We start from the raw sequence: 13,746 nt of genomic DNA on the forward strand, positions 1-13,746 counted from the left end.
GGCCAATATAGTGTGTTTTATTCCTGTGATGGCCAATGTAGTGTGCTTTATTCCTGTGGAGGCCAATGTGTGAGTATTTTTCTATGTGGAAGCCAATGTGTATGTTTTTTCATTGGTCACACATGCCGCATCGCCGGATAGTGTGCCTTGGCAATTTTAAAATCTTGTGTAGTGTGCTTCGAGTTGAAAAAGGTTGAAATTTACTGACTTACATTATACTGTATGCAAATAGTAACTTTCACAAATATGCATGCAAAAGCTGCAGGCGATAGTCTAGCAATTATGGGGGAAGCATTTTTGATTGCAGAGCTGACTTTCTGCCTGCAAATATACTGTACTACAGCATACTTGTAGCATACTACAGCATAGCTTACAATAAAACTAAGACAATAGGTTGCATTCAACTATCTAACAAAACTCAATATTAAATATTAGGCATCCTATGTAAATTTTATTCCTTTAAATAGGAATATATATATATATATATATATATATATATATATATATTATTTTTTTATTTTGCTAAAGTCACTGGTTTTAATGTTCCAGATTGTAATTTCAGTTGAGCTACATCTAACAATATGCACGTTTAGAAGTACAGTTTGGAGATGAAGATATACAAAGTATGTTTCGCTGATTAATAATGAATGTCTTTTATTATGATACCGATATAAAACTTCACAGTCACAAATCACTCTACATAGTATGCACATGCAGTATTCATTCATTGACGTTACTTTATATGTCATTATTTCGGCACATGCAGCTGTAACTTATATTTTAAAATGCACATTTTTTTTCATATGGCAATCTAAATGCTATTTATAAAGATGAAACGGTAATTTCCATTATGTCACTGCCATACTAAGGAACTAATCTTTTCTTTGCCAAATTAGGTTTCAAAAACTTTGACCTAAGATAAAATACGTTCCTAAATTGGCATGAAATATGTTTAAGTGATTAAAAATATTAAATGAATCTGCATTAATGAACAGTATAAAAGATATCAGCTGTAGTTTAGTTGGACCTATAACTTAGTCATCATACATCATATCGTTAAAGCACATTCCTAATTAATTTCTATGATCTCATCTGAGATTACGAGATGCTACATTAGTGTGTAATGACAAAGCTGAGCATGTCTGACTTATGGGTTTCCATTAGTGTTTGTCGAAGTTATAGATGACACACGACCCTGTATCTTATCTATCTAATACTACAGAGAGCACCCCCTCCATTTGCAGTTAATTTCATCATAGACCACTTTACAAAGTACCCTTTTATAATGATTAAGATATGGCACTTTGTCTTTATTCTGATGTTACTACTTTTGTGGCTGTACGTTCTCATATATAAAAGAAAGATGTGGTACATATAAAAAGATTAATAATATTTTGGCAGCAAATATAGGCTGACCTTGTGAGCTAATGGATTATAAGAAATTGTTAAAAAAAATAAAACATTGTGTAAGTCTTAGGGAGCTTTTCCCTTCTGTGCAGTGCATACAGCCACATAATTGGGACCAAGCTTTTTTTTATTATTATTATTATTATTATTATTATTATTTATATTATTATCATCTTTTTTATATATGGTACCAAACATTCACCCTAGCGCCGTACAGGGACAATTACGATATATATATATATATATATATATATATATATATATATCACCCATATAATACAATATATACAAACAGACAGTACAGGTGGACAAATCAAGCTGAGATTTCTATATAAATAAGTGAGTGACAGATGACAGTAGCATTCAATCGCCCAATGACTTTAGAAGGGTGGACAAAAAGGATCAGAGCTGCTGAGTGGGGAAGCACTGGAGGTGAGGATAGTGCTGGGTGAGAGCCAAGAGGGTGGAGAACCACGTCCATGATAACTTACAGTTTTGGGTCAAACCAGTTCATATTTGTTTGAAGGTGTCAGATGGTACATAGTGTCTTTTTGTGTGTTTCATATGCAATGCTTCATACATTTCAGCAAAGTTTTTTACTCTGGGCCTGATTCACTACAGATCGCAACTGCGATTATGCATGCAATCGGCCAATTGCTGCGTACTGCACATGTGTATGCATCGCAGTGCAAGTACGCGAACTAGCCACTGCGATCAGGACTGTGAACGCAGTGACTAGGCTGTCGACACACTTTGCCTACTCTCCTGGAAGTTGCAGGAGGTTCACAATTTTTGGGGCAGCTCCCCACACCCTTGGAAGATTAGATAGATCTCCCGCATCCTGCCCAATTCCTTATACAGGGAATTCACTTGTATAGGGAGGACAGGGAATTCACTCGCATAGAGAGGGGCGGGACTAAAATTACGTGCATTGTGTGGTTTAGCTCTGTCTGTGCAAAATGGCGCGATACACGGGTCGGTGAGGAGGGGGTGGGGCTAAAGACACAATTCACATAATTTAAGCCCTGCCCTTTCCTATGGATCAGCGAATTCCTAATGACATGGAGTGCCCCCCTGAAGCTGTCAGGTACCAGGCTTCTCCCGGAGAGAAGGTAATTAAAGTAGGTAAGTCTATTGACACCTGCAAAATGACGACATCGGAAATGTCAACATTTCTATTAGGCTTACCTTACATTAGGTCAACATTACTACCATGTCAATATAATGAATGTCAGCTTTATGAATGTCATCAAAATATACCACACCCAATTTGACGATGCCCCTATTAGATACATGGTTTGATAACCTGCCCTTGATCTTGCCATAGCCCCTTTTTGTGATTTTTACACTAACCACTATACAATAGACATTTGATCAGGGTCTTGGTGACTAGCGATTCATTTTATCCCATGCCTAGCTCCTGACTTGTACCCACTACCTACCTTCATGCTAGCTGACATTGGCACTGTCCCTACTACTACATTTTGCCCTACTATGCAATATTACAAAATGTGGGGGTTTCCACATTGTTTCAGGGCAGAACCTTTTTGACTGTCATGATGCTACTATTGTAAATATCTGGGTGCATTACAGATATCCAGAGCTCATTGCTTGCCCAGGGAGGAGGGGGAGGATATTGCAGACCTTGTCATGTTCATGAAAAATTGTTAGACTGTCCCACCAACTACAAGGTACTGTCTACATACAAACGGATAGTACTTTTCATCATTTAAGACCACAAATAATATACAGTATCTCCTGAGACTTTTCAGTTGCACTACCCCAAGTTTCTATTCGGTTACTATTTGGCTCTGCCACTAGTTTTATGGTATACCACAAAATAAACAATAGCTTGCTGCAGCACATAACCTACTTATCTTTTGAGGCCTCATTATTTTTCATAGATATTTATTTGCATACACTCTGAGTTGTAGCTATTATTATTCATTTATAGCAGTACAGGTTGAGTCTCCCATATCCAAATATTCCGAAATACGGAATATTCCGAATTACGGAATAATTTTGGCATGACTGAGATAATAAAACCTTTGATATTTGATGGTTCAATGTACACAAACTTTGTCTAAGGCACAAATTATTAAAAATATGGTATAAAATTACCTTCAGGTTGTGTGTATAGGGTGTAAATGCAACATAAATTTATTTAATGTATGTACACAAACTTTGCTTGAGCCACAAAATTATTGAAAATATTGTATAAAATGAGCTGCAGGCTGTGTGTATAAGGTGCATATAACACATATATGCATTCTGTGTGTATATTGGGGTCCCATTCCCAAGATATTATGATATGCAATTATTCCAAAATACGGAATATTCCGTTATCCAAAATACCCCTGGTCCCAAGCATTTTGGATATGGGAGACTCAACCTGTACTTCATAGTGTATTTATGTTGCTATTATTTGTACAATTACTTTTTAAATTACGGTGAAGCGATATATTCCTTGGCACAACATGTTAGTTTTATTGGTAGGAAAATTGAGAAAAAGATGGTATTTTAAATATTTTTACTTTAGCTTAGTTATGATTGTTGTTATTTTTATAATTATTACTATTATTATTATTATTATTATTATTATGATGATTATTATTATTATTATTATTATTATTATTATTATTATTATTATTATTATTATGCCATTGATCTGTATGCTCGGTATTCACATGATATATTGTTGTCTTTTGTCTTCCCTCCAAACTTGGTGTTGTTTTATACAGGGTACAAATGTGTCTTTTTGTTTCTTTTGCTGTTTTGTTGACATCATGTTATTTATTTTGCTTCAGATTTTATAAAAAATGATATGAAATGCTTGCAGAATGAATGTATGTATGCATTTTTAAAAGCAATGTGCACTTGTCTCTTTTGATAGAAACACAATGCTGGAGTAATTTACCTATGCACTACCTAGACTGAGCAAATGGCATAACATTGAAAGTAGTAGATAGAAGAATTTGACGGCATATAAGAACACTTGGCCCATCTAGTCTGCCATTAAAGAGGAGCAATGAATTTTGTTTTACCACCTCCTTGGTTGTGTACGTTTCTAGTTTGGGTATCTATAAAGTTTGGTGTTGCCCTACAACTTCAGGAATGCATTCAAATATGCACAATAAGCATAGCTTATAGCTATTCTAATACCATATGTGTTACAGTAAATATGCATAATCTTGGTGCATCATTCTGATTACAGATATCATTTTGCTGTTTATAGCAGGGCTAACAGTTGCCAATTTGACATTGAGACTGCATATAGATTGCGAAGCTTATTTTTTAATAGCTCCATTATGTTTATCTTTGCATGTAGTGGGTGTATAACATATAAATAAGAACACACACACATATAAAGAGATGTGTGTGTGGTCCGAGTCAGCGCTTCCTCAGTTGCTAGCTACAAAGAGTATTTGTATAGTTCTTAGGCTTTTTTTTTATAAGGCACGCATTGCCCCAGGTTACTCATATGCAGGGTGTACAGCAACAGATGGGTCTAACAGCATCAAACTGCTGCAACTTCATAGCCAAAAGGAAAAATGACATTGTTCAATGGGTCTGCTGATCTATATATGCTTAACTGAGATGTGTATATCAAGGGAGTTTGACTAGAAGTTGAAAACAGAAATACAAATATAATAATAGAGTAGAGCCTAGACAGCCACATCAGAGACACGAATCATTATAGAAGAGTTAGGCAACATTTCTCCTGTCTTTGTGGAGCTTCAAGTCCCTGGATGTTCTGTCAACACATTACAAGGGCTTGTTGTTCCACAACAGCTGGAGAGCCACATGTTACCTGCCTCTGGCTTATTGGCATTCATTGTGCTTGGTGTTGTGTAGGCAATTGATTTTATTTGTGCTCTTTCCTGGTTTTGTAGGATACATGGAGTTTATTATAGTCAAGTGGCAATGACAGACTTACAAAATGTTGCATGTTTCTAAACATACGGCTTATAACAAAACTCATGGATCTTAACCTGTACAGATGAGAAACAAAATATGAGGCTTACATAAAATTCACTATTATACAAAAGAGGTAATTCTGTAGCACTGATGGGAAAACAGTTTTGGAGTGATGCTAGAAAATTTTCTTCTGAAAGAGTATTAGATACAAACTTCATTCTTATGGTAAACAAACAGTATACAATGTAAACATGCTTGGATTCAGCTGAGGTCTAACTTGCTGTTGGCATCATATATTACTACATTTTAACTCCTATTTAAATCAAGTTAAACTTCTTTTCTTTTAAATAATTTTAATTTGAACGAACAGAAATTGGATACAATCAGTATGAATGATGAAAGCAAAGGAAAACTAAATGTAGAATCTAAAACATCAAACTACAAACTGTATGAAAGTGAATATAATAGGCAATAGATACATATATAATAGATAGGAGTAGTGTAGGGGGAGGGGTGGCAGGGAGCATTTCTAGAGGCTCAAGAAGGGGTATGGACAGTTTATGCATTATATGGTAGAGTTGGCTGAGAGCAGGCTATAATAAGAGTACATGGGTAAGGAAAATACTGTAAGCCTTTTGAGGGAGAGCCGAAAGAGGTCCCAGGGGGACGGGCTACAGGGATGTGGACATGGTCAACAAACTTATTTGGGAAAATAACCAAGAGGCCCAAACCTGGTCAGATGTGGTATGTTTATTGTGGAGATGAAGTGACATTTTTTCCATGTAGGCCAAGAAAAATTTTTGGAGCCCTTTTAAGCCCTTGTTTATGACAGTGCCCCACAAATTGACGAATATGAAAAATATGTCTCTTTAGTTTTAATATCCTATAACCCTATCAGAACTGTTTTCCTTTTAGGCACATGTACAGTTCCTTAACTTGTTTTTATTTTCTAGTGCAATTTTTTCCTTCGCTTAAAGAAGTGAGGTACCAAATGCCATGCTGAACATTTCTATCAGAATGTACTGTAGTAAATGGTTACATCTTGTAATAAATGCCCAGCTGTTTTTCCATTGCCTGGTACTTTTGTGCTTCATCTTAAATTTGTATACTGAGTACAGATGCAATAGCTCCTGGATATTATATTGCACTTTAATAATGTGTATCTTTCTTATTGCATAGATTAGATTAAACTTAATTTACAGATTGTATATTGATAAATATAGCCATGTTTAGTACAGTAGGTACACTTCCATAAGGACAAACACTATTGTTACATTTACTGGACATTATATTATCTTTTCTCATCTAGGTAAGAACTTCCATGTTGAAGTGGGGGTTTACTTTTGCATCTAGTTTAGTGCAGTCATAGCATCCAATCCATCAAATTTATTATGGTTAGCCAAAATCATTCGAAGTTGAGCTTGTACAAATGCACATGGGTCAAAGGTCAAGGTATGTCCACTCTTCCCTTATTCTCAGTGTCTTATTAGTTTGTTTAATAACCTTAAACTTGTTCTTGTACTTTTTTGTCTTATTCTTAAATGATCCACCCAATCAACACACATCATCTAATCGCTATCCAGTTCTACAACAACTGAAGTGTCAGGGGGGCAAACACATATTTAATCTTTCAGGTATTGGCCTTATTGATCTTTGACCCAGTTACAATTTGAACCAAACAACTTCATATTTTGTAAAACATCCCCGTAATTTGCAGTCTATCAGACTCCTACTTACTATTCATATTAATACATTTGGTAAACATTTTAAAACTTATTCAAGCCTGGCGTATTGTGATCAGTTACTTCAGTCACCTGGGTACTATGGTCTTCCATGTAATGTTCTGCAGGTGTTCTGTACCTGTCTGTTCTATTCTTGCAACACAGTTGTCAGGTTATCAAAGCATTGCTTCCGAGTTGAGCCTGAACACTTCCATGCCACTTCCATGCAGCACAGCATCCACCAGAACTGCCCTGTCTATTAGAAGCTGTTCCTGAGGCTCCTAGGCCAGGCTGAAGACCCTGAGTTTATTGCTGTATTCACTAAGCTATAGAATCTCTGACTTAGTGCCAAGCTTCCTCTTAATGTATGTTGCCAAGATATGCATTCCTGTACACCTCCAATCATTTTACCATTTAAAGTGAAACATTGTCCATCTAAATGATTGAGTCTTAATGCAGAAAAATCACTTTAATAAAACATACTTTGCCAAGATACCAGGTGCTCCAAAATCAAATAAAAGCACTCATAAATGACTTAGAATAAAAAAGGATGACCTGCTGCAAAAAAAATGTTTTCATGCCAATCACACACAGTGACACATCACAAATCCTACCTGAATGCCAAAGACAGGTGCTACACCAGCGGGTACTTCTGTCTCTCTCTTCACATCACACATAGAAATCTGCAGCGAGGAGGGAGGGTGCAGGTTCAGAGTGTGTGGATATATACGTGTGTGTGTATCAGGATGCTGCAAGCTGACTGCATCAGTATATGCTCCTCCTGTATCTCTCCTTCTCTGCCTCTCTCTCTTATTCTCTCCCTCCCTCCCTTCTTCCCATTCTCTCTCTAACTCCCTCCCTTCTCTCCAGAGATCTCCCTGACAGGGCAGTAGCACAGACACATTGGCAGATGCACTTGCACAGACTGTGACAGTTTCATTCTTTCTAGGACATCATCATAGAGATAAATGTGGATGCTAACATTTTATGTTTCCTTATTCTTGAGTCAGTGTATATAGCAGAACTCAACATAAACTGAATAACATGTTAATTAATAGTATATGGAGACACTCGGCATACAGATATGTCTCACACATTTATTATTGTACATCCTGTTAAGTATTCTATCCTGACCAAGTGCTATCAGTGTGGAGTTTGCCTCTCTGTGATCAGTGGGCTCCTGCAGGTTTTTGCTCCCCCCCATGGTATAAAGACATACTGAGAAGTTACTTGGCAGTGGCTTGTATGACTGAAAAAAGTACAGAACGGTGTAATATATTGGCACTATGAAGTCATTATAAAACATAAATTGTCCCATGTCAATGAAGTATATATTCTATTTGTTATATACAGTAGGAATAATTAATAAAGAAGTCACATAGCAGAGTACCTGTCAGAATATGAAATACCATGCTTGGTAATAATAATTTTCAGGGACAATCTGAGCATTTAAATATCTATCCCTGAATTTTTCCTGTATAAGGTGGGAATTCAATTAGCCACAATAAGGGTCTTTTTCCGAAAAAAAAAGGCTTATAGTGCGAATAAACACTTATTGCACAATCCTATAAGTCACAGTTTTCGTGGGTATGAATTCTTCATAGGATTTTGTGCAAATTTCTATTTACCACCTCCTAAGCAGGGAAATCAAAATACCCATTTTAAGGTAGAAATGTCAGGACTTGGGGCCTTATTCAGTTACGAATGGAATTGCAAAGCTGCTCGCAGGCAGCTTTGCAATTCCGTCTGTGCAGATATGGTAATGTAGACATCACGCTTCCTGCTGCATTACGTATCCAATCTGTGTTGTCCAATGCAGCATCGGATACTCTGCGGAACATCGGCCAGCTAAGGTGACCCACGGGGTCACGCAGCCGGCCGCCGCGGATGAGAGGAAGAAGCCAGGAAAACTCCATCAGCGGACGTAGATCCTGGCTTATTTCCTCCCCCCCAACGGCAGCATCACATCTCCGTTTCGGAAAAACGGAGGCCATCGCCATCCCCTCCCCGCCCACAAATGGCAGCAGACTGTCAATCACTGACAGTCTGCTGCCAGTCCACGTGCGGGATTGCAGATCCGTTCTGCACATGCGCAGAATGGGTTATGCGTCTGAGCAGCTTCCCGAACATCAGGAATCTGCACTGCTGAATAAGGACCTTTGTTCAGATCCACTGGGACACCCTCCTTAATGACTAATTAGGAAAAAAAAATTTAATAAGCTTAATTTGGCCAATAATGACATGTCATTTTTGGGGTAATAAAGTGCAAAATGCAGAAAAATGGCCTAATTGATGTGGGATAGGTATATGGGGGTGCTATATGAGAGGGACAGGTGTTTTTAAAATTGCAGGTGGGTGTTTTTAAGATTTGAAGGTCTTTTATAAGGTCTTTAAATGGCACAAATATATAATTTTAGGCATTTTTATGCACCCCCAATTTAAGTAGAACATTTGTTTTGTAAAAAAAATAATCACTTTCTATCATTAATAGGCTGTTTTAATAAAATGCATATAAACGTTTTATAAGGGTCACTAATAGACTTCAATACTGTTATCCTATATCATTTTGCCTTTTTTGGGGGTACAGGCAGCTTTCCCCATTTTCACCTATACTTTTCGCATGTAAAAGCTCGAAGACTTATCGAGCAAATGCTATAACACGATTTTTGCAATTGTGCGAAAAATGGGAACGTTCATAGGCGCAATAAGCAAAATTATAGAGCGAAATTATCGAGCAATAGGTGTGAAATTATCGAGCAATAGGTGTGAAACACACAGAGAAGCACAGTAACACTGAGGACCTAATTCAGATCCGCTTGCGAGCGCCGTGCGCTCGCAAGCGGCCCGATGGTTTGTGAACGCGCATGTGCACGCTTCGTTCTGCGCGTGCGTGGACTACTCTGTGCGATTGCAGGCAGCTCGCTCACCCAGCAAAGACAGCCCAATGAAATTAGTGACAGGAGAGGCCGTTTGTGGGTGGTAACAGGGGCAGGACACTAATAACGGGGGTGTGGAGGTGCGAACGCAAGCGTGCCTGGGTGTTTCAACGCCGTTTTTAAGGTGCGCATAATTAACAGGCAGCGTCATAGTACACGTCATATGCCTGTTTTTTACATTGAAGTCCTCACAGTGCTTGCGGTAGGGTAAGGCAACCACAAGCGCTGCGTTAGCTTCCGATGGTGCTCGATGTACCAATGTTTTAATAAACTTCCTGGAGATGACGTGCACTAGTGGCCTGTCTCTACATACGCATACACAGAGCGATCGCTCGCACAGCCAAAGTGGGTGTGCTTATGCCTTGGCGAGCGCTTCCCATGACGTCGCTTTGACAAATTTGCATACGCTGGATGTGAGCAATCGCATCTAGCGAGCGGGTCTGAATCAGGGCCTAAGGGGGTCATTCAGACCCGCTCGCGAGGAAAGTTCACTCGCAAGCGGGTCGATGTTTGGCGAATGCGCATGCGCACGACGGAGGGAGCTCCGTTGTGCTCATGCGTGAGACCCGGCGAGCGATGAGAAATACGTTGCTCGGGGTCTCGCACCAAAGGGGGCATGCTGTCGATGGTGACTGACAGCACGCCCCCTTTGGTGGGCGTGCCGGGGGCGTGGCGGCCAGACGGAGGCGTTCCCATGGGAACGCCTACCGTCTGAGTCCGGCCCCACTGACATCAGTAATGATGTCAGTGTGAGTGACTTTGGCTCTGATAGAGCCAAAATCACTCCTGGGCTTGCAGCAGCGAGACCCTACCGCAGGGTCTCGTCGCAAGCCCGATGGTCGCGATGGTCTTTGACCATCGCGACCATCATCATGGATGCTCACATAAGCTGTGGGTGGTAACCCACAGCTATGCGAGCGTCCATGAGGACGCTCCAAAAACAGGTAGGAGGGCCCTGATTTAGAGCGAGCGCTCTGGTCAGAGCGTTCAGCTCTGAATCAGGCCCTAAATTCACAGCCTGTTCACTATTTGATAATTACTAAGGGGTCTAATCATTATGTTGATTATCGCGGCCTGAACTGGCCCTGATTGACATATTAACTCACTGCAAGCGCTGGAGCAATTCATCGTTGTTCCGGCGCGGAGACAGCTGATCCGAAAACCAGCTGTCTCTGCGAGTGGCTTCACTGCTCTTTTCGAAGAAGTGAGACACGTGCGCATGCGTGACCTACAGGTCACACATGTGCACAAGAGCCCTGATGTCTGGCGGAAGGAGCCGGACGGGGGCGGAAGGATCCGAAAGGATACCTTTTTGCGACACTGGACTTCTCATAGGGAAGGAGCGGGTAGCGTGAGCACTTGCCATCTGAAGATGGTGACTGCTCCTGCCTTCAAGCTCCGAAAATATTGTATTTTCGAAGCTTGATGAATTCTGTCCCCTTACTAGTGTATGAGGACAGCGGGCCATTCTGCCAGAAGAAGGTAAGCAGGAGATATACCTGTGATATCTCCTACTTTACCCATTTGATGAATGGCCCGATAACTTAATTTCTACAATTGCAGGTGAGAATGTTAATTTTCACCTGCTTTTGTAGAAATTAAGTGATGATGAATAGACCCCTAAATAACATCATTACACAACACATATGTAAACAGCACAAGTGCCGCTTATATGAGTGCATATGTATATATAGTTTATGTGTACTCACATGAATATACAGTGTAAATTTAGTAAAAATCACAATCATACATGCATGAATATTTATGAACTGATATAAAATAATCAGTGCGCTTACTATACTATAGCTCTATTTTCTGCCCCTCATTGCACAGCATGCTTATCTTCCCTCCCTATTATGAGCTATTGCTTCCCTACTTTGCATATATTCTCAGAACACTTCAGGGTGTAAGGCTCCCAGACCTAGACAGGAGGTGTCAACAGGCAGTACTACAATGGAAACATAACAGGGGGTCACAAGGACGCACACTGCATCCCATCTGCTCTGCTCCCAGTACCATTAATAATGCAGGTGGATTAATGGAATATGCAGGATGAGAGTAAGGGGTTTAATGGATAAACAGGAGACAAAGCTCGTTAGTGAAATATCTTCTCCAAGGACCCCTCAGTCTCTCATACAGGATCCATATATATATATATGTATATATATATATATATATATATATATATATATATATATATATAAAATAAAAAAAGGCGGATACTTCCTGTCCATTGATTTATAAAATTCACATTATATCTGGGAACAACACTACTTGACTCCTGTCCACTAATGTAGGGAGTGGGGCTCATGCTGCAAGTGTAAATTGATAACTGCTGGGACACATGATTTAGGGAATTATAGTTGGTCAGAATAGCTGGCTATCATTTTTGGGTGGATATTCTTTCCTTTTTTTTCTTTTTAAAGTATCTCAATATTTTATGTATTTGACTTGTGTTTTTGTATCTCAATTTTTACTTTTTCAACTGTACTATTTTTTTATTGCAGTCCGTCTTCTGTAGACTATATTTAGAATTTTTTGATTTCACTGTTTTGCACTATGGGGGAGAAAATATCATACTGTAGGGTAGGAATTTTCAATGACATTTTGGATTTCTGTGTATTTGGCCCTCAAAGTCACTGTATATAATTATGTAAGGGTTAGTATGAAACTCGATTGCGGGTCTCATTGATTTCTGGCGACTTACTGTAAATCCAGCAATAAATTAATCCAGTGCACTGTACCCAGCTGAAAACTTGCAATCTTGCATAATCAGCCCTATACAAGCAGGGATATGTTCTTATAGTATTAGATTGGTTAGTAGGAGAGCGACAGCTGTCAGGAGTGTTGGTTTGTAAGTTTTGGTGAACTGGGAAGTTTCTATTACAATGTATACTCGTTGACTTTTAGTTGCTCCTCTCTAGGAGTAGCCTGGAGAGAAGATGCAGCTGACCATTTCAGGGGCAGGGCCAGGGTCTTTGTATCATTTTAGCCCCACCCCCTCCATACAGAACTGCGATTCCTGATATTATCTCCCGATACTGCACACTTCACTAGGAAGTGGGCAGGATGCGGGAGATCAACCCACTCTTCCAGAAAATCGTGAGTCTCCATCACCTTCCAGAAGATTAGGTAAGTATGTTGCAACTACTGAGTGATTTGTCTGTGTCCTTATCTGTATTGTCTTTTTCCTTTTTCTGCCTGATAAATCCTTATAGTAGAGATGAGCGGGTCCGGTTCTCTGAGTTAGTTCCGGGTCAGGCTTGGGATTTCCCACCTGACTCAGATCTGAAAACGAGGCAAAATATCATCAATCCCGCATTGGATTCCCGCGGTGATTGGCATCATTTGCTTGCTGAGTCAGTCCAGGGAGGACTGTGTTGTCCATCCAGGGGTGTGCTGTCCATCCAGGGATGTGCTGTGCTGTCCATCCAGGAGCTGTGCACTGAGGACCTCATTCAGAGCCGCTCGTAGAATGCAAGCACTCTATCTGAATGAGGGCGGCCGCTTCACATTTAAAATCCGGCCTCCTGGCTGCTGGCTAAGCTGTGGGTGACCACCCACAGCCTTAGCGAGGGACCAGGTTGATGGTGGCGATGGTCAAGACCATCGCAATCATCGGGGCCTGCGACGAGACCCTTGTGGTAGGGTCTCGTCTGCCGCACGCCCCAGTGAGCTTTCGGCTCTAATAGAGCTGGATGCTCACCACTGACATCACTCGTGATGTCAGTGGGGCCACCCCCAAACGGCAGGCATTCCTTTGG

At 39.9% G+C, this 13,746-nt stretch overlaps 1 protein-coding gene across 1 annotated transcript in view; it reads right to left on the minus strand.

Moving 5' to 3' along the window:
- CNTN2 (contactin 2) overlaps positions 1-7,762 on the minus strand; it is a 118,799-nt gene extending 111,037 nt beyond the window's left edge. Inside the window, exon 1 of the mRNA XM_088456464.1 lies at positions 7,661-7,762. Coding sequence (XP_088312590.1) covers positions 7,661-7,723 — 63 coding nt within the window. The 5' untranslated portion in view covers positions 7,724-7,762. The remainder of the gene's footprint in view (positions 1-7,660) is intronic.
- Positions 7,763-13,746: the final 5,984 nt, after the last annotated feature.

This window comes from Taudactylus pleione, unplaced genomic scaffold (assembly GCF_031769625.1).
Source record: "Taudactylus pleione unplaced genomic scaffold, aTauple2 ptg000706l, whole genome shotgun sequence".
NCBI lineage: Eukaryota > Metazoa > Chordata > Amphibia > Anura > Myobatrachidae > Taudactylus > Taudactylus pleione.